At 42.5% G+C, this 26,735-nt stretch overlaps 3 protein-coding genes across 6 annotated transcripts; 1 reads left to right on the top strand and 2 right to left on the bottom strand.

The window, feature by feature from the left end:
- Positions 1–239: 239 nt before the first annotated feature.
- fam174c (family with sequence similarity 174 member C) lies at positions 240–8,070 on the top strand. Its single transcript, XM_049587524.1, has 3 exons — positions 240–675; positions 2,325–2,447; positions 4,377–8,070. Exons 1-3 carry the CDS (start codon positions 389–391, stop codon positions 4,378–4,380), a joined length of 414 nt encoding a protein of 137 aa, XP_049443481.1. The 5' UTR covers positions 240–388; the 3' UTR covers positions 4,381–8,070.
- Positions 8,071–9,463: 1,393 nt separating this feature from the next.
- On the bottom strand, positions 9,464–15,324 carry LOC125895581 (cocaine- and amphetamine-regulated transcript protein-like). 2 transcript variants are annotated; one of them, XM_049587526.1, is made up of 4 exons: positions 13,755–15,324; positions 13,463–13,666; positions 11,838–11,921; positions 9,464–9,603 (listed from the first exon to the last, which is right to left on the bottom strand). In XM_049587526.1, the coding sequence occupies exons 2-4, from the start codon at positions 13,592–13,594 to the stop codon at positions 9,496–9,498; spliced, it is 324 nt and encodes a 107-aa protein (XP_049443483.1). In that variant the 5' UTR covers positions 13,595–13,666; positions 13,755–15,324; the 3' UTR covers positions 9,464–9,495. The 2 variants fall into 2 exon arrangements, with proteins under 2 accessions (XP_049443483.1, XP_049443482.1); XM_049587525.1 differs by having other exon boundaries at positions 13,463–15,324.
- A 300-nt stretch (positions 15,325–15,624) lies between these two features.
- On the bottom strand, positions 15,625–26,735 carry LOC125895574 (survival motor neuron protein-like). Of its 3 annotated transcripts, none has more exons than XM_049587515.1 (10): positions 26,598–26,735; positions 26,231–26,308; positions 24,233–24,580; positions 23,803–23,991; positions 22,292–22,486; positions 20,336–20,470; positions 19,604–19,753; positions 19,107–19,250; positions 17,839–17,875; positions 15,625–15,905 (listed from the first exon to the last, which is right to left on the bottom strand). In XM_049587515.1, exons 1-9 carry the CDS (start codon positions 26,643–26,645, stop codon positions 17,840–17,842), a joined length of 1,323 nt encoding a protein of 440 aa, XP_049443472.1. In that variant the 5' UTR covers positions 26,646–26,735; the 3' UTR covers positions 15,625–15,905; position 17,839. The 3 variants fall into 3 exon arrangements, with proteins under 3 accessions (XP_049443472.1, XP_049443473.1, XP_049443474.1); XM_049587516.1 differs by having other exon boundaries at positions 15,626–15,905; positions 19,604–19,750; XM_049587517.1 differs by lacking the exon at positions 24,233–24,580 and having other exon boundaries at positions 15,632–15,905.

The raw sequence follows: 26,735 nt of genomic DNA, 5'->3' as shown, positions 1-26,735 counted from the left end.
TTCGGCTCAATCTGGTCTAAAAATTAATTTAAAAAAAGAACCTAATTTTGGATAAAATAAAGTGATTCACATTTCCTTGCTGGTCTGTGTTATTTAAACCCCGGATCTGACCTTGCAGGTGTCTGGCTTGTGATTGGTTGGCAGGAGTTACCTGAGAGTCCTACGAGTCAGACTGAGGGAGAACGTGCTCCACAGGCAGGCCTGACGTCATCGGTAGGTGGATGTGAACTTCCTAGTTTTGGATTTACTTTATGATATCAACAGAGTTCAGCCAACGCGACGTGTACCTGGAAAACCCGGGTCTGCTCTCGGTTCCGGTGAAAAACGCCACACTCTCCCGCCATTGCTTTCTCCTCTCAGTCCGCGCGGACAGTTTCCCGTTGTTAAAATGACTTTTTACAGACTTCTCTCGGCGGCTCTTGTACCGATCTGTTGGCTGTTCGTGTCCGCGGCGGAGGATGTGACTTCAGCGGCCCCCGGCAGCACCGCGGCGATCAAACCCGCCGTGACGAACTCCAGCGGGCTGAACTCCACACACAGCGGCGGCGGCGAGAAGGGTGCCGGAGGGCCGTCTGACGGGTTCGATGTGGACAGCTCGATGATCCAGAGGGCCCTGTACGTCCTCATCGGCATCACCATGATCGGAGTTCTCTACTTCCTGATCCGAGCCGTGAGGTGAGAACAACTGTTTGACTCCGCTCAGAAAAACGAACAATCTACAACTCTGTGAACACCTGAACTAAACACCGTGTTAACTTCGGTCCTGACACTTATCTCCCATAATGTTAAAAACATTATTATTATAGAAAGATTAACTGTATTCTCAGACGGGATGTAAGCCGAACGGAAATGCGTCACTGCCAGCTTCAGAAAATCACATGTATGACAGTTAATACATGATGTGTTAGTGTTGGTAAGAGAAGAAGTATTAAATCACTAGATTTATCAATGGAGTTTGGTACTGCGTCCAAACTGTGTGTGTAAAGGAAGAAGCAGAGCTTAGTGTAATGTCTGTGATATTAAACATGATGGGTTTAAGGCACAGCTCAGATAAAAGATGTTCAAAACTACATAAAGACAGTTGACAAATATTATATTAACCCAAAACTAATAGTTGTTGACGTCACACCAAACCTCATTCATAAACCTATCAATTTAATTCTTCCTCTAGTATCAGCAGGTGTGTATATGCCGTGAAAGATGATTTATGGCCTTTAGTGTCATGTCTGTGGCCACTCTTTAATTCAGCATGTGAACCTCCTCCTAACTCTCACCAAGTTAGTTTCTCAGGCAGTCAATCAAACATGTTGTGTAGTATTTACAGAGTGGTGCCTCTGCATCAGAGCTGGACACAGAGAATAACCATAAATATACTTTCATTACAACATATGGACTGTCATTGAGTCAAACAGCATTCATTAAATGATCAAATCTACACATCATCAAAATACAATAAACTCTTCCCTTTACCTGCAATATCTGTTTATTTTCGTCCAAGCTGTGAACATTACTGAGGCTGTTCTTGGATCAGATGTAAGCTGAGCTGAAGAGTCGCTCCTGCAGCTTTAGAAAATCACGTGCATCACATTTAACAGACGATGTAGAAGTGCTGATAAGAGCAGGAGCATTAAATCAGCAGATTTATCCATGGGGTTTGGTGTGGTGTCTTTGCACATCCAGGTGACTGGCAGGTGGAAGGAACAGAACCACAGGGAGAGATTTGTAGAAAATCTGATTAGTGGTCGTACAGTATGAGGTCTGTACCTCCTTATCTCAACTGTAATGTCACCTCACTGACTGCCTGTCTTACCTGTGGACAGACATCACACCAAAGTCCATTTAAAAAAACAAGTAATTTAATGCTTTCTCTCCCGTTATCGACTGTACACACGTTAAATGTGAGTCATGTGTTTTTCTAACGCTGTCGGATTCGCTCTTTAGTTCTGCATTCATCGCTGCGTTCAGCCCACCAAGCAAATATTTTAATGATGAATTTATCCTTCAAGATTATTTTTATGCAGTCAAGGTTTGACACTTGATCAGTTTAGTTAAATCAGTCTATCTGTTTTCACTAAAAACTAACCATACCTCCATAACGGCCCCTTTAGCCGTCACACCAAACTCCACCCAGGAACCTCACAGTTTAAACTCTGTCTCTCACCAGCAGCCGCACACACTCTGTCAACATGATTCAGGTGGTTTTCTGAAGCAGTTGGAGCCTCTCTTTAGTTGAGCGTGCGTCTGATCCACCAAACACAACGCTGAATCATTTTCCCTCCACCAGCATGAGAGTCTGGTAATGATGATTTCTACCTGGTTGTCAGGCTGAAGCGACCCACCTACAAGAAGAAGTACGGCCTGCTGTCCAACTACGACGACTCCGTGGAGATGGATGCGGTGGAAAGCGATGAGGACGAAACGCTTTACGAAGCTCGCAGCCTCCGCAGGTCAGAGGTCAACACACACAGAATACTGCATGTTAGCACCAACTCACTCAGTCAGAACTCCTCATCCTCCTTTTCTTCATCACCCAGTGAAATGTGAACACACAGAAACATGTTTATATCATTCAGTGTGACGTCTCGTTCTCTCTGACGCCTGTCCAGAATAAACACCTGCCAATCCACTAAGAAACCAGAGGAACCTCCCTGAGGATCCTCATGTCTTGATATTATCTGCAGTGTCACAGACGCCTGTACATCAGTAGGCTCACTGCAGACAGGAGCTGCTCTCACATCGTTCAGCTCACTGTGAATCGAGACTATTTCACCAGATTAAAAACAACAGGGCTCAAAGTTTAACTCACAGCAACATTACACTTCCTGTTTACATTCCCCAAAGCATTATGGGAACTGTAGCTTCAAACGGAGTAGCCGCCAAATAAAAGTAAGACAAAGAATAAAACAAGCGACAGATAACGATCAACTTTAGCTCACAGTTTGGTGGAGCTCCTTCTGAGTCTCTGAAGTCGACCTGACTGAGCTGTCTCTACCCTTCAGCGATATACTGTGATATAAAAACTGACAGCTATCACACCGTGTACATTTACTTATCTACGATAACTGGACGGAGAATCTCTCATTTATTCGGGGTATTTATTCGGGGTATTTATTTGAGGTATTTATTCGAGGTATTTATTTGGGGTATTTATTTGAGGTATTTATTCGAGGTATTTATTCGAGGTATTTATTCGAGGTATTTATTCGAGGTATTTATTTGGGGTATTTATTCGGGGTATTTATTTGAGGTATTTATTCGAGGTATTTATTTGGGGTATTTATTTGAGGTATTTATTTGAGGTATTTATTTGGGGTATTTATTTGAGGTATTTATTCGGGGTATTTATTTGGGGTATTTATTTGAGGTATTTATTTGAGGTATTTATTTGGGGTATTTATTTGAGGTATTTATTTGGGGTATTTATTCGGGGTATTTATTTGAGGTATTTATTTGAGGTATTTATTTGGGGTATTTATTTGAGGTATTTATTTGGGGTATTTATTCGGGGTATTTATTTGAGGTATTTATTTGAGGTATTTATTTGGGGTATTTATTTGAGGTATTTATTCGGGGTATTTATTTGAGGTATTTATTTGGGGTATTTATTTGGGGTATTTATTTGAGGTATTTATTCGGGGTATTTATTTGAGGTATTTATTTGAGGTATTTATTTGGGGTATTTATTTGAGGTATTTATTTGGGGTATTTATTTGAGGTATTTATTCGGGGGAATTTATTTGGGGTATTTATTTGGGGTATTTATTTGAGGTATTTATTCGGGGTATTTATTTGGGGTATTTATTTGAGGTATTTATTCGAGGTATTTATTTGGGGTATTTATTCAAGGTATTTATTTGAGGTATCTATTGGGGGTATTTTTTGAGGTATATCCCCCCCGAAGCTTAAAATGATTTGACACGCTTCCCCCATTTTCACTTCATATATTTGATGAATAAAATTATATCTGTATGATGTTTTCTGTGATGATAAATATCCAGAATAAATCCATGGACATATTATTCATACTGCTATCACGGCTGTTTCCATGGTAACCCCTGATATATGTTTGTATATTACATATTAGATATTATAACAGAACATGGTTTGTAATGTAGATTTTTACAAACACTATGAAGAGACGTCTCATCTGTTCTGTAGATATGAAATGACCGGGTCTGTTCGATCAATAATTTCTGTTTTCCTGGTGTGGACATTAAAGAGTTAAAGCTATGACCCCACATGATAAACATAAACAACAACAGAGGTTCTGAAGCCTGGATCTGACCCAGGGTCAGCCGTGTCCTGAGCTTCAGTAACATGTTGTAACTGAAGTATTGATTGATTGATTGATCAGTTTTATCTGTGTCTCTGTTCAGATGAGTCCCGTCGGAGCTGTCGTGTCGTCACCTGACGGATCGGACGTGATCACATGGTATTGATTATGGATCAGAGAGAGAGACTGCTGGAGGAGGAAAAGATGGACCAAACAGTTATTGAAGATTAACGCCAAAGCTGCTCGACGAACCCGAGCGGGATAATTATTATTTTTTTAAGGTGGTATTGGTTAGTTTGTGTTGATATAATCACCTTCTGTTTATTATTATTTCTAAGAACGTTCTTGTGTCTTGAGTTTTCTGCTCCGACTGTGCTTAAACTACTGCAGACTGACTCCAGACCAGCTGAGACACTTTGAGGTTTCACTTTCACTTTCTGCCATCTGATGGCGGCAGCGTGTTCGAGTTTAAACGCTGTGTTAAAGGACGATTCCGCTCTACTGATGTGACTCTCCACCTGAGACTCAGTGAAATTAGAACGTAGTTCACAATAAACCTGAGTCATCTCAAACACTCTGAGTCTGTGACACAAAGTAAACACTGAAAGCAGCCGTGTGATTGGCTCACTGCAGACGTCCAGGTCGACTTTGTTTACCTGTGTGAGGCTGTGTGGCTGTTTGCAAACGAGTGCCTGAAACTTCCTGATGTGCAGGAATGAAGCTGCACAGTCACAGCTGTGTGACGACTCCTCGCTCTTCACGCTCACTCTGAGATGTCTTTTTTATTTTGGAGTATTTTTTTTAAACTGAATAATCCAACACAGCCGAAACTTTCCTGAGGTGATATCAGATCGCAGTGACAGTTCACACGGTCATACAGCCCCTGGAAAAGTTATCAAACTACAAAATCTGTTTTCCAGGCTTTGAATGAACGACATGTTTAGAAAGTGTTGATCACACATTGATTTGGCTGTTGTTTAAAAAAAGTTCACAAAGAGCCAAAGACATGTCTGACGTTACGTGAAATATCTTCCTTGTGTTTTTAATTAGAAAGAATAGGAACACAGTTTAAGATAACCTTCATTTTATGGAAAACCGTCTCTGAGGACGCCGTAGTAGAAGATAAAGTTTCGTCTTTGGTTAATTCTAATGTGTATATTCAGGCTGTAATGGCTGCTGGACGCTCAGCAGAAGAGTGTGTGTTTGGATTACATGAACTGAATCACTGATGTGCTGAAAGATAATTCATCATCATTGGAACTGTAAAAACTCACATCTGTCAAACATGGATTTGTCTCATTGTCCTTGGTTCAAACTTGAGTAGACGTCCACACAGAATATCATTTAATGTAGAAGCAATATCAGACACCTTTGTAGCTAGCTAGCTAACGCTGTCTGTTCATGAACTCCTGGATCAGAACAGAATATAGAAACTGCTCATTTTAGAAAGGACACCACAAGAAAACATGTTCTTTGTTGAAATTAATAAACAGACACTGGGTCATTGTTTGTCTCTACCTGTCAGCGATCAGCCATAGGTAGCATGCTAGCTACGTTAGCTACATGGCTAATGTTAGCGAGCCTTTCACTTTCTGTGCCTGGATGCAGATGAACCGATCTAAATGCACATTAAGGTTTTCTTGTGGTGTCCTTTCTAAAGTGAGCAGTGGTGACAGTTAATGTACTTTGTTATGATTCAGGAGTTAATAAACAGACAGCGTTAGCTAGCTAGCATGCTAGCACATTGATAAGATGGACGTCCACATTAAATTAAATTATATGTGGACGTCTCCACAACTATTAATTAAGGATAATAAGCCAAATCCATGTTTGACAAATGTGAGTTTTTTTCAATTCTTATGATGATTTATCACCATGTAAATAATAAATAATCCAAACACACTACTGAGCGTCCAGCAGCTATTACAGTCTGAATATCCAGATTATAATTAACTGCAGACAAAACTTTATTTCCACTACACGTAGATCATAAACTCGTGGATCGAAAAATGACTCATTGCAATCGGTTGAGAAATATAAACGTTAGTGATTTTTATGTTTTATTTGGCGCTAATGCCGACACCACTACTGTCACTTTCTGCCGCCAGTTTGGCTCCGCCCACAAAACACGTTTACAAACACAAAAAGAATCTTTCATCAAAAAAACATTTTCAATTGTTTTTGCTGAAAACCGCACGCAGAAAAATAAAACAGGCGGGGCTCCCACAGAGCGCTGCAGGATGTACTTCTCTGTAGGCCGACCCTGAAGTCAGCGTCACCCTGGTTCCCTGGTCAGAAAGCAAACAGGATTTTTTTTGTTTGATTTTGGATTATTACAGAAAATAAACGTTTCTGATCCTTCAGGTTTTGTCCAGTGAGATAATCTTCACTGACAAACACCACTTTATGATTATTGAAGAATAAATTAAATCAACAGAGGTAAAACGCTAACGTAAGGCTGTAAACTAACTACATCACGGTCACATGACTTTAACGTCGCCACCACAGTGAGGCTATAAAGTCGTGTTCAGCGTGACAACGTTCTTTCGTCTCATTTAGACTCTTGTTAGAGACACATAAAAGCTTCAGAGTTCACACTGGGTATTTACTGACGAAGAACAAAATGTGAAAGTCTCTCAGCTTGTTTTTATTTCATACACTGAACCAAAAACACACTGACCTCAAGACCAGGGAACAGGAAGCGCCAACATGCTAACATACTAACTCATTTCTGGGTTTTAAGAATCATACCCGGGGCACTCTCTTCTCTACACCAGTGATTCCTAACTGTTCCACATTTCTCAGTCATCAGTTTAGCCTCCGCACACTTTAAGACATGCTGCATCATACCTGCCTTTGCCTAGTTTGCCGTCTTCAAAATAAAAGCTGTGCCAAAAATTTACTGTACTTCAAAATAAAGTGTTGGGTTTTTTTTGTTTTTTTACAAACTTGACACATTCGCGAGTCACTTGCTGTCCACTCAGAACGAACCCACGACCCACCAGCTGGGAACCACTCAGCTCACGCTCAGCAGCGTCTGAGAAGCACTGCTCACACAGGCAGTGTGGCTGATCTAACCTCTTAATATGGACGCCAAAAAACAAACAAACAACAACACACACGCCTGAGGCAGGCAGTGTGTCACAGGCGTCAGCTACATGTAAATAAACCAGTTTATTTTGTGTTGAACAAACAACAAAGTGTTTGAAATGATCTGAGTCAAAGTTACGTTCATGTAAAACCCATCAGGCTGATATAAAGAGGAGTTTTCCTTTAAGTTGGTCTTAAGTAAAATCCCGATGATGATGATGATGATATGATGTAAGATGTACTGGGGGGGGGCTCTTCATGAGGTGGACGGATGAGCTCACTGACTTTACGATGAATCATTTCCTCAGAACTGGAGTTTCTCAGAAACAACTTTTAGTGACCAATAATGAGAAGATCGTCAGTTTAAAGCCAAATAAATATGAATTCATTGTTTATTTATTATTTGAATCTTTTTTTCTCCACCTGTTGTTTTTCTGCCTGCAGACGACTCATGTGTTTCATATTCAGCTGCTTTTCAGCAACTAAAACTCTCAGGTCACATTTCAGTTTCACATTTCTCATATTTCCAGGAGAATTCTTGGAACTTATGAAATGAACATTTTAACATGTTTCAGAATCTTTGATATTTTCCACTGCTTTAAACTGAAGGTAAATGAAGTGCCCATATTTCTCTCTGCTGCTGTTTCCTGTCAGAAAATGCCAAAGTTTCACTTTTACTAAAAACATTAAAGTGTTTTTAAAATCTCTCCAAGTTTCTCTCTGCGCTGAAATTAAATCTCAAACTGTTTGGTTTGCACTTGAACTGCTCCTTTATTGTTGCTGCATATTTAACATGTGATAATGATCATATACTGAGCAACACTTCACACACAGCACTTTTGTTTTTGCTCTCATTTTTCACAGATTGAAAACTTTTGATGCGCTCAGTAGAATATTTTAAACTGTGACAGTGAGCAGCACCTGACAGGTGTGCCTCAGACTGATACATCCTCTGTTTAACCAGGTGAAAGTCTCACTGAGCGACCTGTTGTTACAACTATAAACACTGACGAGTTGAACAGCTACACGCCACAAAGAGCGAGCACAGCAGCCAGTTAAAATGCAAGAAGAATAAAAATCCCAAACAAGCCAGAATCCATGAACCAGTGGAGTTTCTCAGACGTGGAGGAACTCTTGTACAGAGAGGCATGTTTTACATCTAACTGGGTTCATTTCAACCAAAGCAGAGCTGGTGATTGTTGGGACAGTGGAGAGATGAACCATGTTTGATCACATGACACAGACGGAGCGTGTTGTTAGCATGCTGACTGCAGGAACATCCACCAGAGCTGCTGACTGTCAACTCAGTGTTTATTTCACAACCAGAGGACACTGGAGACGTCTCCAGTGTTTCTGAACATCCAACCAGCAGTACATCAACTGACCTCACAGCTGCACAACACGGCAACTGCTGTCAGGTCGACCCTGGTGAGGATGATGAGCTTCCAGATGAGCTTCACTCAGTCCGTTTCCATGGAAACAGTGAAGTGTTTCTACAGTCCCAGCTGGACGAGGACATCTAACTGGCCTACTGTCCTTGTCCCAGTATACAAGCACGGGAGGGGAATCCATTTATTGAGCCAAGTATGTGCGACTCCTCTACGATAGGTGGAGATATGCCCCCTTTCAGCTTGTTAGTATTGGACCTTTTTCCTGTTGACCTATTACGTCACAGACCAAACAATGGACAAACAAGTTAGCTACGGTTAGCTAGCAGCTAACTGCTACCATGGTGGACAACTTTACAGCTCTGTACATTTGGTCCGTCCAAAAAGTCACGGCTCTGGATGTAGATTTCTCCATGTTGTTACCGGCTTCTTCTTCTCTTACACATTTAATGCTATTGGACTTCCGGGTCAAAGCCCGGGGCGGAAACTGTGGAGCATGCTCAGAGCGCCTCGGCCAGTTTGGCTCTGATTGACTGTATACATGCAGGAGTCACATGTAATATGACTGTATTATAACTGAATGACCTGCAAACCAAAGTTTGACCACGCCTGCTATGAGACAAATGATGTGAGTGTTTGGTGCCTGGAGCAACAGGAGCACGGTGTGTGTGATATGAAACAAACAGAGCAGTGGAGTTTTGAAAAAGCGGCTTTTATTTTGTAGCTGAGAAAAACAGGAAGTTCCTACAGGCACTTGAGGACAGTGAAGTTACAGACGGTTCCTCCGGGACATCCGCACAACCTCCCAATCCTCGAACCTTTACGCACCGCACACTGCTCACCTGCATCACACTGAGACACACACACACACACACACACACACACACACACACAGTTAATACTATGAAATATACACACACACACGACTTGAAGAAAACAGAATAAAATAAAAAAAAATGCAGTGAAATGTTCCTTTACAAACACACCTGATCAAAGGGACCGATCCAGGGGTCGTATTCACAAAGCTTCCTCGTGCTAAGAGTGGCTCGTAGTGATGAAACTCTAAGAAAATTCTAAAAATTGTGACGTTTTCTTAGAATTTCCCCTTAAACTTAAGACGAGGTCCTCGTTAAGATAAAAGTTATTCACAAACCATCTCTGACCTTAAAAGAGCTCCTGAGGAGACAAAGTGTTGGGAGCAGGAGGAGGAGTTTAAGAGTTTCTGAATCAGAGGAGAAAATGGTGGAAACACAAAGAGGTCAGAGAAATATTCTCCAAACACTGGACGACAGAGGAAATGAGACGCTGCAGATCAGATGATGTCATCAGGGATACACACACATTTCCCAGCTGACTCTGTAACGTCAGAAACAAACTGATGACATCATCACTGAGGTATGTGAGGTCAGAGCAGCAGTGATGAGTTGAGTCTGTCTCAACCTTCATCAGCAGTGATCACACTAACACTGACACTGTCACAGTCTGCAGTTCATCTCATGTCCACTGGGTGTCCTCACACCTTACAGGCTCACAGAGGGGCGTGTCTCTGACAACCAATCACATCACACCTAACAACAGGGTCGACCACACCTCCTCACTGAGGTCACAGTTTCTGTCCCTTCATCACTCACACAACTTTCCTGAATCACTGCTGACCTCTGACCTCTGACTGCTGGCTAAAGGGTTTTAGGCTGAGTTAAGGAGCTCTGTGAGACACTTCTCAGGCTCTTTGTGTAAACGGCTCCTGACGTTTTGGAGCGGGGTTGTATGAGATATTTATCCACAGTCGCTGTGTTACCTATTTTCATTTCCTCACTCTCTGACATCAGTAACGCACCTTCAGCTCATCCAAAACTCTGCTGCTAGAATCTTGACAGGGACTAGAAAACATGACGACATCACCCTGGTCTCGGCTTCCCAACACTGGTCACCTGTTGATTTTAGAAGTGATTTTAAATCAGAAGCTGTTTCACTAAAGGCCAATTCATTCACAGTGTAATTTTTGGAATTGCCTGGTATAAGCACACAGGGCAGCTCAGTGGGTTACCAAAAGATATTTGTAAAAATCTGAGGGTCATTTGGCAGAAGGACAGAGGGTGTGCATAAAACACTGAGGGATGGTTGAAAATACCATCAAATACTGGGAAATATAACTCAGTATAAAGTAATCCATAGGTTTTACTTTATCCTTCTAAGTTGTTCAGGACGGGCTGTTGGCTAATTATTAATGTTGGAAATGTCAGACAGAAACTGGAACGTTTCTCGATGCAATCTGGGAATGTGAACTGGGGAAAGTTGTGGATCACACAGGGAAGTGGTCGGTGTGACGGGACCTAAATCACTTTGTGGCGGTCTTTGAAAGGTGCAACATAAATAAGGTTTATCAGTATTTTCATCATTACCTACAGTAGATGTCAGTCGGACAGGGACTGGAGTTCAACACACTGTGGACGGGGTCAGCAACAAAATGTTTCTGAAACTGCATTAACCCTTTAAAACACCAAAGTCACACAGTGACACAGACACACTGACTGATGGAGGTAGCAATCGACCAGCAGCTCCTGTGTTCACTCATGTTAAATCACTGGTTTTCTCACTGGAGTTTGGCTGTGACCTGTTGGAGCCGTCAGTGGCAGACGCCACCAAATCCTCCTGAATCTGACTCACTGGACCTTTAACTCAGCGCTGTTCTCTGACGTCATGTCAGTTTGTGTCTGAGCTAACTGCTGTTTTTATCTCCATCATCCATTTAAGGTTAAAATAATGTCCCTTAACCATGAACAGCTCAAGTGCTGCTTTTCTGACTGGTGTTATTTCTGCAGGTTGTTTCTTTTCATAGTTCATCACTCTCTCCAGCTGTGGCAGAGAAGTGACAGCACAACACACGTTCAACAACTGAACACCGTCTGACAAAAAAGCCAAAGCAGTCTGTGGCTGCTCATAAAACAGGCGTCAGTTAGTTCGTCTCACTCAAACCCTGCTTTATAAACCTCCTCAGACCTGAGCAGTGTTGAACAGACAGGACCTGTGCAGACCTGCTGAGCCCCTCAGGTGAATAATCAGGTGAATAAATGAGAGTTTCTTACAGCAGGAACCCAGCCGAGCTTCTTCTCTGACGATGGCAGCTGTTTGTTCTTTAACTTCTCCAGAACTTCCTGCAGAGCTTCGATCTGAGGAGAGAAGACATGCGTCAACTTCCTGTCCTTCCATCAGATATTTAACATGTCTGCTGCTTAACAGTGAACTTCTCTGAGGGGGGAAAACACATAACACAAACACCACTGTCATCCATGTCTCTAGTCTTCATTACGTGTACAGATCATTAGGAAACACATCAAATATGAATTCAGTAAAAGTATAATCCTCTGCCTGCACAGACTTCATCACAAGTCTGACAGAGGAAGTCCAGGGAGAGGAGACGGAGGCCCGAGATAATGTTAAAGGACTCGACTCATTTAAAGAGTAACTGGTATTTGTCAACCTGGACTTTATGTTCCCATGATTTGTGCCTCAGTGACTGATGGGAACAACAGTATGGAGAGAGAGCATGCCGCAGTGAAACAGGCTGACAGGCCCAGATTGTTATTCTCAGTGTCTGACGGCATTATGAAAGGATCCCTACAGAGACAGAGCTTTGTGCTGAAGATAAAGATCCAGAAACAGTCCTGAAATCACCGTCACCAAATCCACCAGACTCCATTTAAATCAGCAGTCATGTTAGTGTGTATAGAGGCAGCATGTTGTCACATCTAACTGGTTAGTTAAGGGTTAATTTAAACCAAACCAGAGCTGGTGATTGTTGGAACAGTGGAGAGACAAACCAAGATGGTTTTTGTGAGTCTTATTTTGTTTCTGTTGACTCTGAATGAAGAGTGTCTTATGATGATTAAATGACTGTTTATTTAAATGGAGTCTGGTGGGTTTGGTGACAGTGATTTCAGGACTGTTTCTGGTTAAACAAAAAGGATCTGACTCTTTAACAATGAGAATTACCACCCTGTGGTTGTATGACTCAGCCCACCAGTCCAGTGTCTGACAGTTTCCATCCATGTCTGTGAAAACATGGATGCTTCACACACAGAAGATCTACGAGAATGAGACAGATGCAAGGTCACAGTGACCTTTGATCATCAAAAATTAATCACTTCATTGTTGAGTCCAAGTGGACATTTGTGCTACATTTGAAGAAACATGGGACGTATGGCTATGGCTGCCACAGAGGCGTAACAAGGTTTATCTCTGTTGGGATCTTTCCTATGATGTCGTCAGTAGAAATGAAACAATAATAAATTTTCACGTCTTGATTAAATTGACCAAAATAATGACGATTTTACAGTATTATCACTGTAAATTCTTAAAATGTGCTGAAAAAGTCCAAAAAGTAGTTTTATCTTGAGACCATAAATGAGCAGCACATTCTGTTTACACAAACATTAAAATAATGGAGCCAAGTATTAATGTAAACATAATGAAACCAAATCAAATGTGCATCAAGGTGAAAGACCGACAGTCAGTGAACTGCTGCTCGAGTGTCTCTGTCCCTGTAGACAAGGACAGGGACAGAGACACTGCTGCATGTCCAACTCTGTAAACAACACAAGAGCAGAACAAACACTGCTGCGTCTGAGACGGTTGCTGACTTTGGTTATGTGTTTGTTACAGCTGTTGTTATCTAACCTTCGACAGATGTTGAGTCTGTGTTGGGACTCACCAGTTCCTCCTCTTCTTGTGTCTTGATGGCAGTGTCTCCAGGTGATCGCTCCTCTATCAGCTCCTCGCTGCTCCCCAAAACAACCAGCAGCCAGCAGGAGGCGCTGAGGAGCAGCATCCTGCCACTGAGCATGGCGCTGATGGACTCGGACCGTGCGGGACGCTGAGGGACACTGAGAGACGCCTCTGGATGCTGAGTCTCAGTCTGAGGCATGAAGGTTTTATATGAGAGCAGCTCTGACGTCAGTGTGACAATATTTACCTGCTGATAATGAGACGACCTGCAGACTCACCTCTGAGGTCAGCGGGGAGAAGAACCTCCGCTCCGTCAGACAGGAAGTGACAGCAGGAGGGAGGTTTGTGTTTGCATTTTAAAAAGCTGCGATGGATCCTCTGAGATCAGCGACGAGGTTTGTGAGTGACTCATTTCACAACAAACAGCTTAAAGTCCAAATCTATGAGATCCAGAGACGTTTACAGTCCATCTGTAGGTCCGTCACACTGAGGGCGGCTCCACAGCGTGATTTCAGTATTACTGCCATTTTTGATGTTTCTGCAAATTATTTAATTTCTCCTGATTTTATTTCTATGTAAATACGTTTCGTTATTCTGCTGTTGTTGCTTTTAAAATCAGTTTTAAAACAAAGTCTTGCTAACAGGTAAATGCAGAAGACAGCAGGACAATGAGACACCATGGGGGGTGCAGCGTCTTCTCAGTTCAGACGCTTTGGTTGCTGACACAGAGTATTCAACAACATAAAACTGTTCCCCTGAAGTGTGCCAGGCTTTGAAGCCAATTTTCCTAGTGGAAGTTAGAACTTTCAGGCGCGTCACATGATGCTCTGTAACCCAAAAAGACTTCCTCCCATTGACTTACATTGTGACTGCAGTTGAACGACTCGTTTCACTCTCAGGATTTGATCCATTTGAATCGATAACATTTTAAAGTCTATAAGAGTCACAAGATTAAATCATCTTATCCATCCATCCATTTTTGTCCACCAATCCAGGGCTGGGTCTCGGGGGCAGGACGCTGAGCAAAGCTCTCGAGATGTTGCTCTTCACAGCTCCTCCTGGAGGACCCCGAGGCGTTCCCAGACCAGACGGGACGTGCCCAAAACACCAATGGGAGGCGCCCAGGAGGATCCTGATCAGATGTTGAACCACCTCAACATGAAGGAGCAGCGGCTCTACTCCGAGCTCCCTCCAGATGTCTGACTCCTCCCCCTATCTCTAAGGCTGAGCCCAGACACCCTACAGAGGAAACGCCTCATTATCAGCTGATCTGTCGATCAGCCAATGTTAGGGAGGCGTGACGCCACCTGCTGTCCGTCCGCCGCCTCTCCAGGATGCTGCTCCAGGTGTGGGAGAGCATGTATGCCCCCTCGTCCCTCTTCATTGTCCCTGGGCCCCGCTTCCTTATTTCAATGGCCTCCCTGATCTGATACCGGCGCTGGATCAGGGAGGTCACACTGACCTTTGACCTTCGACCACCAAAACATTAAGTCAAAGTGAACGTTTGTGTCAAATTTAAAAAAAATTCCCTCGAGAAGTTCTTGAGATATTGTGTTCATGAGAACAGGACGTAGGGATGTATGTACGGACAACCTGAAAACATATCACCTCTGGCCACAGCGATCATCAGCGCAGAGACAAAAGTCACTAAAGTGAATTTATTTTTCAGCTACTGTCTTCAACTCTGAGGAAGTGACATCAACACCTGACGTTTACTGTCGATGTGTTACATCAATTAAACAGAAACACCTGGATATGACATCACGTTTCCTGGAGTCTGTTTTGTGTTCGAGGGGAATGTTTCTTTAAGACGGCAGCATGAGACTGACAGGAAGTGGCGTGACGCTTCAGGGTCTCTGTGTGTCACTGTTTACGTCAAAGCACATAAGAGGCTCTAATATCATCCTCACAGTTTGACGTCTGACTGAAGAGGTCAACATTTATCAAACACATCCAGATGTTTGACTCAGTGAAGGGTCAGAACAAAGTTCAGTGACATAAAGAAATAATGTGTCTCTAATAAAACTGAAACTATCTGCATGCAGGGAGGAAATACATGAACCCAACCTTTGAATAGTGATCTGAGTTTATAGACGACGACATGAGGAGGAAGATGCAGGTATCATCCTTTTCTGTTTAATAACATTTTTTTCTTCCAAATATCTTTATCCTCCAACAGTCGTCAACGATTTATCGGCCGAACACTGAAACTCTCAACAGAATCAAACAGAAACATCCAAACGTCTCTTCAACTCTCTGAACACAAACGTCTACACGCTGCAGCAGCAGGAAAACATTCAACTAAGAACAATTAAATTACTCTAAAATATACAAAACCGAAACATACACTTTGATTGGAAAAAAAACAAAAAAAAGAAACAATAAGAGGATCGTCCCGGCTGCGTCACGTCCCATAATTCTCTCTGGCTCTGAAGCAGACAAAAAATAAAACATATAAATATGACAGAGGAAGGATTCTCAGTTAATTAAACATGTTCTGTGATAAACAAGTCACGCTGCTTTTTAAAATGTTCATTCATGTTTGTGGTCATCAGTCAAACCTGCCCTCTGTTTTTTAATGATCCTAATATCAATAAATAACTCTGAGATTCTGAGTACATCAGCTGCAGCTGGCAGGATGAGTTTACACCAGGGCTGGGCGATATGGCCCTAAAATCATTTCAGGATATTTCAGTGTATTTTTGTAGAAACTAAAATGATCTCTCATTTCTTTAGTTTGTGAACAACAACAGTAACTCAGATTCAGATTCTGTCACAATATTAAAGGCTCTCTAAGTCTTCCTAAGCTTGAAAAGTTTTTGTCACATACAGCAAACATCTCCTCACGATCCGCTAGCTACATGTCCTCTGAATATGCTGTGAAAAAGTCCAGTCTCTGTAGGCAGCCAGGCTCCGCACATGGCAACAAAAACACGTCGCTTCTGTTTACGTTCAACAATGTTATCAAACACAACGGAGCTAGCTCGCCTTTTAGCCTCATTGTAGCCTGTAGCTCTAACTGCCTCTCTGGGCACTGCGTTCATGCGTGCGCGCTTCCTTTCGCGCTGGCTGGTTGGTGCAGCCTGGACCACAATGTTTTTGTTGCCATGTGCGGCTACAAAGACAGAAGAGCTAATTTTTTGGGAGCAGATCGGCCGACGGACTCTGGATGTAATGTGACCTTGAAGTTAACAGTGTCTGTAATGTAGCATCGTGTTAGCTACCTGGCTAACGTTAGTGTCAGGACATTGTCACAGGAAGAAAAGTCATGCGCAGCACTTGATAAAAAAAAGTGCCACCAGTACTTTTCTTATGAAGTGCTGAGATGCCGTGCTCCCCAGCGTCCTGCCAACAGTCTCCTGCTGGGGAAAAAAAAAAAAACCACTATGTGGACACAGGTCCTTATCTGGACTTTAGTCTCAGCATGAGTCAAATACTGGATCCTACATTTCTCATTAAGCACCTGTGTGTTTCACTATGCCTGTCTGCCTGGTGAACAGACCACACCTCCAGGAAGTGCACCAGGCTTCAAAGCCAGTTTTCATAAAGGCCAAACAGTGGTCCTTCATTTCCCGGGGTCGGTCACATGATGTCCTGCGGCCCAGAACGACTTCCCCACTGACTTACACTGGGAATCAGTGTGTAAACTCAGGTACACACTTCATTCATTCTCTCCTGAGTGTGTACAGGTGTGTGTGCCTAAGTGTGTACAGGTGCGTGTGCCTAACGCCGGATTTCCACTGGATGCGTGTCCGCTGCGGAACGGCAGCGCTGGTTATCCGCTACATGTTCCACTGTCCGTCAATACCCACCGGCTGTGTTTGCTGTGCGGAGCGGTGCAGCTCCGCCGGAAGACATCTCGGTGCACCGCCATGATTAACATCTCCTCGTCCATGGTGTTCACGGGGTGAAATGACGTCTGAAAACCTCTGACCTGTTGACTTCAGGCCTGCCTCCGGCCATTATGTAGTTTTCAAGGTGTAGTGCAGGGAAATATGATCCGCCGTGAACACTGTGTATTTTATTTTGATAATTAATCGGATGTTTTATTTTGTTTCTGTGTATGACTTCCTGCCCCGCACGATCTGCTCTGTGCTGAATTGCTGCGTTGTGCTCCGGCGTCCGGCAAAAATAGAAGTCCTGCGTATCTGTTGCCGAGGGCTCCGGAGTGCCGGAGCTGAGAAGGAGCCGGAGCACAGCACAGCCGCAGCCGGTGGAAACACACACATTGACTAGAATTGAATCCTATCAGCTCCGCTGCCGTGCCAGAGCAGAGACGCAACCAACACGCATCTGGTGGAAATAGGCCGTAAGTGTGTACAAGTGTGTGTGCCTGAGTGTGTACAGGTGTCTAGTTCTTACCTCAGTCCTTGGAGCTCGACTTGAACACCTGCTGAGCCTGAAACACATCAACACACATCAGCTCAGGACGCAGCCTGTTGTTTCAAAAACACACTGTTTCACTGTGAACCACAACTCTGAGTTAAAATCAGCAGGTGGAGAGCTAGCTAACATTAGCTGTTAGCAGTTGTTAACGTTAACAGTTAGACAGTAGTTACCATTAGCTGTTAGCAGCTAGTTAATGTTAGGTGTTAAAAGTTAGTTAACATTAGCAGTTAGAGGGCAGTTAACGTAAGCCATAAAAGGCTAGTTAACATTAGCAGTTAGATGGTAGTTACCATTAGCTGTTAGCAGCTGTTAATGTTAGCTTTTACTGGATATTTAACATTATGTGATAGCAGCTAGTTAACATTAGGTGTTAGAGGGTAGTTAATGTAAGTCATAAAAGGCTAGTTAACCTTAGCAGTTAAAAGCTAGTTACCATTTGCTGTTAGTAGCTGTTAATGTTAGCTGTTAAAAGCCAGTTAACGTTAGCTTTTACCAGCTAGTTAAAGTTAGCCAATAGCAGCTAGTTAACGTTAGCTGTTAGAATCTAATTTACATTAGCAGCTGTTAATATTAGCTGTTGGCAGCTAGTTAACCGTTAAAGGTTAGCAGCTAGTTAAAGTTAGCTGTTAGCAGCTAGTTAGCATTCAAGTTCTACTCAGTAAAAACGAGTATTGGGTGAAGGTAAACTGCAACAGTCTCATGATGTGTTCAGTGTAATCTTGTAAAATTGTCCGAAGGAGAAACTTGTTGATGTTTCCACAACAAAATAAAACAGATATTAGAGAGGAAATTGTGATGTATCATGATGTAGTGAAGACTTCTGTTTTTCTGGCACAACAGGGAGAATAAATAACAACAAAAACAAAATAAACAACAATATGAAACATCCGTATCGGCCAGAATTTCAAAACCAGTGCACCTCTACTTCAGGTTAGCAGCTGTGTGGGCTCCATGCTCGCTCTGACAGTTAATGGATTACCGGTGGCTAACAACTAAGGGGCGGGGCTTAGTGATCTGCTGCTGAGCCAGCTGTCCAATAAAAACATGAAGCATCACTTCACCTTTAGACAACTAAACACCAGGTTCACACTCAGACACCAAAGTTGATCTTCTAACAGTGACTTTATCTCGTCAGAGACGTCAGAGGGGCGGCGGTTTGGCTGCAGCTGCTGACGTGTTCTCAGGTCTGCTGAGTTTGTGTAGTTAGCATGTTATTAATATGATATTAACATGTTACTGACCATGTAGCTGCCGGTGTGGAAGCCACACATGTACCACAGCATCAACATGCTGGAGGAGGCGTCAACGCCAGTAGAGCCGCTTGAATCTCTCCCAGCAAACGTCCAGAGAGGAGGAGGAGGAGGAGGGATGAAGGACACAGGGCCCTGAGGAGGGAGACACAAACTGATCAATGCACAGAAGATTATCAGTAATGACCTGATTAATGAAGTGGAATATATTTATATCACACAGCAGATTAGATTCTGGGTGTGTTAATATGGTGCGTGTTAACTTTTCCTGGTTAAAAGGCTGCGCCACAGTCCAGTGATGTCATTATCTGAACTGACAGACTGTTCATTATATCAGATTCATCATGTCAACATGATTAATGATTATTGATCAGAAATCTCACTGTGTACATTCTGTAAAAGCACCGACAGTAAACCCTACAGGATCATCACAGTATCAATATCAAGGTATGTGTTCAGGAATATGTTGATATTTTTGCTCGTTTTACCCCTGAGCCCGACTGAGGAGGAGGAGGAAACGGAGGGAAGAAACAGAAGCTGTGATTGGCCAGTTTCTCCGCTCCATCTGTCTGCTGGTTTCCTGTCTTCTTCTCTTCGGCTTCTTTCTCCACTTTACTGCTGAGTTTCTCTTTCACCTGCTGACACACAAAATACAGCACAACAGGCGTGAGCGGTGATTTCATTCATTCTGCTGTTCAGTCTGAGCTTGAGAGAGAGAAGGAGAGGCGGCCTGATCTCTTGGTCCGATCATCGGCACTGGGAGAGGAGCAGGGAGATCTGGGCTCCTGTGAGATGGAGGAACTTTACCACAGTTCATTTATGACCAACAGTGTTACGACACAAAGCTGGGACATCGCTGGGGAAGGATAAAAATAATCAGTAGATTAATCTTAGTATAAAATATCACAGCTGCAGACAGTCCGACATCTTTCACAAACGTTTACTTCTAAAGAACAAATCTTGCTGGTGAACAAACTGAACTGTTTCACCTCCTGAAACGACTCGTTCATTTCTCAGTTCAGTTGAGCTCAGTCAGGTGTGAGCGAATGAACAGGGACTCACTGACTCACCCTCTCTGTCTGCCTCCATGTCATGCATGAGCTGCTTCACCCATCGAACCCTCCTAAATCTGACACACTCCACCTTTAAAGAAGAGTATTAATACTACACTGTAAAAATACTCTGTTAAAGCAAAACACTGACATAAACAGTACGTGTACCTCTCCTCCTCTGTCCCCCACATGGTTCTCCTCTCTCCTCTTCTCTCCTCCTCTCTCCCCCTGCTGCCTCTCCTCTCTTCTGCTCCTCTTCCACTCCACGTTACTGCTGGTTACACTGGACTTCCAGTTGCTGCCCTGCAGGATCAACACACACCTCACAGTTTAAATCTGACGTGACACATGTTCCGGTGTTGTTTTTGTATCAGCTCACGGCAGAGTCACACGGAAAATTGATTTTTTTTTAAAAAATGTAATAATGAGAGCTGAATAAATTGTAGATTAAATGATTTCAATCAGGAACCATCAGCTCAAAGAAGAAGTCAACAAGATTATGAATCTGAACATTTGATGTGACAGTGCGACGACACATTTTAGTCAGAACTCAGTGTGTTTTCGCATTTAGTCCTTTTTAAACAAACTGAACTCTTAAAGTGCACCAAAAAGTGGCGCAACAGAAAAAAGACTCAGTTCTAAATATCTTACTATATATTGACCAAAACTCTGTGTGTGTGTGTGTGTGTGTTCCACGTTTCTCTCCTCACTGACTTGGTCAATCCATGTGAAATTTGGCACAGTGGTAGAGGGTCATGGGAGGATGCCAATGAAGCAATATTACATCAATTGGCCCAAGGGGGGCGCTATAGCAACCCATTGAAATGTCAAACTTTGAATGGGCATATCTCATGCTCCGTATGTGGTAGAGACATGAAACTTTGCACAGAGATGCCTCTCCTCATGAGGAACACATTTGCCTCAAGAACCCATAACTTCCGCTTATATAGATTTTCCACCATTTTGAATTTTTTGAAAAACACTTCAAATGGATCTCTTCCTAGGAAGTTTGAGCGATCTGCATGAAACTGGGTGAACATAATCTAGGGAGCAAGATCTAAAGTTCCCTCTTGGCAAAAGTTGGAAAACTTCCTAAAACTGAGCTTCTATAAGGCAATGAATATTGCGGAGGGCGTGGCTCATCACATAAAGGTGTAGAACATCTCAAGGGTTTCACCCATCACCACGCAACTTTGTAGGCATATGACCACACATAATCTGAGGGGACCCCTCCATTATTGAGCCCATCAAACAAAATGGGGGCGCTAGAGAGCTCATTTCTTATCTAGGCCTAACCGCCATATGGATTTTTACTAAACTTGGTAGATATGTAGAACAGGACACCTCAAGGTGACTGGAGAAATTTAACTCTAATTGGCAACTGGGTGGCGCTATAACAACAGAAAAATGCTTCAAAATGGCTAAAATGCGACCGATCGCTGTGGCTCCCCCTGTGGACCAATGTTGGTGTTGTTTCTAATGTTTGGTATGACTAAGTCATGGTATGGTATGCTGTACATAATCACGGAAACTGTCAGTGTGTCATTCTGTCAGTCAGTCATTCTGTCTGTCCCACGTTTTTCTACTCACTGACGTGGTCAATCTATGTGAAACTGCACATAGGCATTGAGGACTGGCATAGGTAGAAGGTGACACAGCTACCAATGGCTATGGACTAGTATTATATACTGACAGTTTTGTTTTTACGTTAACATGTCCCTGCAGTGCGGTTATGAAGCTCTGCACTTTCAGATGAACTTATTGTTCCTGTTTGATGTATTCTATGTTCCACATCTGGAGACGTGCAGTATCTTCTGTGGACCAAAACGTGGTTTCGTCTGTTTTTTCAAGCGTCCCAGGTCAACAGCATGAGATCCAGACGGTTTAATACAACTGCAAAGAGCAGAATGAACCTGGAGCATTTGTGTTCACAGGTCACAGGTTCAGCGAACCGCACCACAGACTTGAAGCAAACCAAACTCAGACTATGTCCCGAGGTGGTCTGAGTTCAGTTCACCCCTCTGAGTCTGTTTAGAGTGCTGAAAAGGACCAAGTGTGAAAACACCATAAAACTACTGAGGTCTGAGTTCAAGTCCAGGTCTGGGTCCTGGTCCGGGTCTTTACCTTAGCTGCGGAGGCTCTGCTGGGTCCATGGAGCTCATCGGGGCTCAGCAGGCTGCTGACGTCCTGTTCCTCCTCGTTGTTGTAGTCATTGAAGCGAACGCAGCAGCGCTGACCTTTGACCCACAGAACGACAGCCGGATAAACCAGACCATCCTCTGAGTACACGGCTCGACAGCGAGAACCAGGTTTCCACTCCTGACACACAGACAGCAGTGGGACACTCAACACAGGATTTACTCACTGTGGCTGATTCATAAGTTCGAAGAAACGATTTTAAATTTACCTTAAAATGAGCCAATTACCAGGAAAAGTTATTAGTACCTTCAGATGACTTCATATTTCAGTTAAAGCACAGATTTGTTTTTGTTATCTGAAGGTTCTGTCGGTGACATTTAGAAAATCTTCATTATCAGTGACGACTCTGTCCCAAATACACACCAGCTGACTTCAGTGACTGACGCAGATAAAGCCCAGTTAGATGTATTTCCACTGTCCGCTGTGCTCTGTTATCATACATCCAGTTTTTTCCTTCGTTTGAGGTTTGACTGTTACTCTTCTTCTGCAGCACCACCTGACTGGAGAAGTAGCGCCACCTACTGCTCTTCTTGATGAATCAGCTCCCAATGTTCATAAATTCCTGTTTTCTTTTGCAGAATTTCTAAAAACTCATTGAAAATGTTACATTTGGATGGAAACCAAATTAATGCAGCATGATCAGGGAAAAACAGGGCGTGTCCTCTGAATGTGTCAATCATGAGTTTACTGCATCCTTTTGAATTATAACGTGTCAGAGAGGCAGGACATGAAGCTCGCCAAGGTCAGTGCAGGCTGAATTAATTAATGGATAAGCAATCGATCTAATATGTAGAGTTTTAATGTTTTGATGTTTTCATGGTAATAAAAACATCGTCTCTTTCACCTTGACTGAAAAATGTATAAATGTAATGTATAAATTAATAGTTTGCTTTCATACTAACTGGCCAATTTCAGATGTTTTAATCCCTGTAAAATAAAATGGACCAAAGAGTAAAGAAGTCCCTGAATATTTTTTATCCTTGATTGAAAAATGAAAACCCTCTTAAAGTTCTAAAGTCATAAATAACTTTCATACCATCTGATGAATTTTAAGTCTTTTTTAAATATTTATATCAAAGTATTTTATTTTAGAAGCACAATTGCCTGATTCAATACTGAATTTAAATACATTCACGTATATTTATTGAGCGATTATAGATATTCACTCTCAACCTGGGAACCTATCTGTGTAAAGTATTCTCAACTCATAACTCTCTTACGAGATTTTTTCCCACCAGAGCTTTTGCCTGTACCCTATGACCTTCTTCTTCTTCTTCTTCAATCACGTGACTTCATGACAAGCTGTGATACTGTCATGAGTTTGAGGCTTATAAAGTGGAAAAACTTAAACAGTAGTAGCTGTGAGTTTATAGGACCATCATGTTATAAAGGTGAACATTCAGTGAAGCCTTTTAGGGTATTTGTTAAATTGTTACCTGAGAGTTTTGTCTCTGTGTTTGCACAACAGCTTCTGGACCTCTGAGCGCGCTCAGATCCATGTCCTGCTGGTTGCCGTAGCCACTGAAACGAACTCTGCAGCGCTCTCCGTCCACAGACACCAGAGTTGCCGGGTACACCCGCCCGTCCTCTAACCACACCGCCTGGCACTTAGCACCCACCACCCACTGGAAGACACAGAGACAACATGTTGTTTACTGCTGAAATCATTGGTCAAACAGCCACACGGTATCTTTAAAATAGTTTAACACTAGCGGCAAGACAAGAACCCTGCAAAACTCTGTTCTTCTTTCCAAAATAGAGTCAGAGTTGTCAAATGAAATGTCCTCGTGTACATTTTAGTCCAGCTTTGCATATTAAAACTGGTTCTAACTGCGACCCATCGTTACCCGTCTGTGCCGTCATTACCTTTGACTCTGCACTGGAGGACTCAGCTACAGGTGGAGAGGCAGTCTCTCCATCATGCTGTCTGTCATTCCCTCCGTCCTGCTGTCTGTCATTCCCTCTGTCCTGCTGTCTGTCATTCCCTCCATCCTGCTGTCTGTCATTCCCTCCATCCTGCTGTCTGTCATTCCCTCCATGCTGCTGTCTGTCATTCCCTCCATCCTGCTGTCCGCCTCTCTGTCCGCCCTGCTGTCTGTCTCTCTGTCCGTCCTGCTGTCTGTCTCTCTGTCCGTCCTGCTGTCTGTCTTCCTGCAGCGGCTTCTCTCCGCTGTCGGTCTCCTCTGAGGCTGCAGATTCTGTCAGTTTAACATCCTGCACACACGGAGAAACACCGACAATCCAGAATCACAAAAATAAAAATATTTCCTCAACGTTCTCAAGTGCAAGGACAAGACCAGCCAGACTTCATTTTAAAAACAGACAACTCTGTGCTTTCATTCTTGTGGTCCTGGGTGTGAATTTGTTAGCACCGTGTCTTAAACATTATTACAGACTATCATTAAGAATCTTCAACTTGTCATGCAGACAGATTTCAAGCTTTATCTCCTGAACCTAAAAAACACGCTGCAGGTGTTACACCCCGGTCTAGGGGGGCAGAAGTGCAACCAAAAACTGAGAAAGGCTGTTCCCTCCCTGGTCCCCAAACCAGAAGTCTCAATGCTGAACTGCAGTTTAAAGAAAAGATATTTATTACTGAAATACAATAAATCAAATTTACAATAAACTGAAGCAAAATAACTCAGAGTGAACAGAGGCCAAAATAAACAAAATAACAAAGAAATCCTCCGAAACAGAATTGAAAGAACTTTATTCATCCCCAAAGGGAACTTCAGCCTCCGGCAGCTCATAAAAGACAAAACACAACAACCACACTTCCCCTCATCAACAACACAGTGATAGACAGACATAAACATCAAATAAAATAAGTTAATAAGTGCATGAATAGAAATTAAATTAAAATAAAACACAGACTACTAATGGAAATAAAGACACAAACACATTTTATTTTAAATACAGACTGTGGAGTGTTGCTAGATTCCCAAACTGACCTGTGTATCAGAATGGTGAGCTCCAAGACCTATCTTTTTAATCTGTCTTTTTAATGTGGAGGAACATCACAGTCTTTATTTTCAAGTTTTGAATGTTGGTTTTTACTGGAGAGGCACAATACCCAATATGCTGATCTATAACAACTCACTGGCCAATAACCGTAAATATATTAATTTTTTCCTGCCTAATTTCAGTGATCATCATCAAGTCTCTTCTGTAGTGACTTAACATCATATTGTACATGTATACTATGATGGTGACATGAAACACTTTACCTTATTCCTGTTTAGTTTTATTCTATTATATTTATTTTCTGTCTTTTTATTGTGTGGAATTTTATTTTTTTTATATTTGGGATAGTTTGTTCTGTTTTGGTTGGTCTGCTTTTTAAATATTTTATTCTCTTACTTTTTTTTTGGTCTTGCAAAACTTATTGTTCAGCTGCTTGTGCTCTCTTTTAAACTGTGTCAGTGTGATTCGTGTGAAGCACTCTGAGCTGCATGTTTGTATGAAAGGTGCTGTATAAATAAAGTTGAGTTGAGCTGAGTTGATGTCAAGAGTGATTATATATAAGAACACAATCTTTACGTTACCAACATTTTGAAAGTAGTCTCAATAACTCAGTGTAAAGCGCTGACATGCAACACTTGTAATTAAGATTACAATTTAAATTATACCAAGCAGTTTTTTACATTGACAGACACATTTAATTTTATCAATACGACTTTAATTTATCTTCTGTCACATATTGCTGATTTTTCACAAGTAGTAAAACTGCAGGAAGCCTCAACAGTTTGGTGTCTGCTCAGACTCGCCTGCAGACTCTTGATATCGCAGCTCTCAGTGTCACCAGACCGTGACTATCTGTAATATCTGAAGCAAAACTATGAAAATATAAAATGTGACACTGACCTGTGAAATGTCCAGAGTGTTTTCCAAAGCTTCTGTGAGGGAAGTTTCGTCTTTACCGGCCGCTGTGACGGACTCCTCCTGCGGAACAAAGATTTTACAGTTAGCAAGAAGCTAAACTTCAGCTAGCGCACGAGCTAAACGAGACAAACAGCCCGTTGAGTCTTTTAACATCCGTGACTGAGTCCGGTTAATTGACTGATAGCCGTTAAACTGGTGGCTAGCTAGATGAAACAAATTAGCCGGTCGGAAATAAGACTGCTAACCGAACAGCTAGCTAACGTTAGCTCACATTAGCTGCTCCGTTAGCGGCGATATTTCCGTTATTTTTAGTGACTGAACATAAATATTAAATTAATAAAAACTGTACCGACTCCGTAGCTCCGCCGAGAAAACTGTTTACCGTCAGTTCAGTCATGGCTGTCGTCACTTAAAGGGAAAATCATTTCACGTAAAAATTAAGATTTAACCGCGACAAACACAACACCTGCGTCAAGTTCACCGGATG

This window comes from Epinephelus fuscoguttatus, linkage group LG10 (assembly GCF_011397635.1).
Source record: "Epinephelus fuscoguttatus linkage group LG10, E.fuscoguttatus.final_Chr_v1".
Taxonomy (NCBI): Eukaryota; Metazoa; Chordata; class Actinopteri; order Perciformes; family Serranidae; genus Epinephelus; species Epinephelus fuscoguttatus.
The sequence above is the reverse complement of the archived record's forward strand: the minus strand, read 5'-3'. Positions and strand labels throughout refer to the sequence as shown.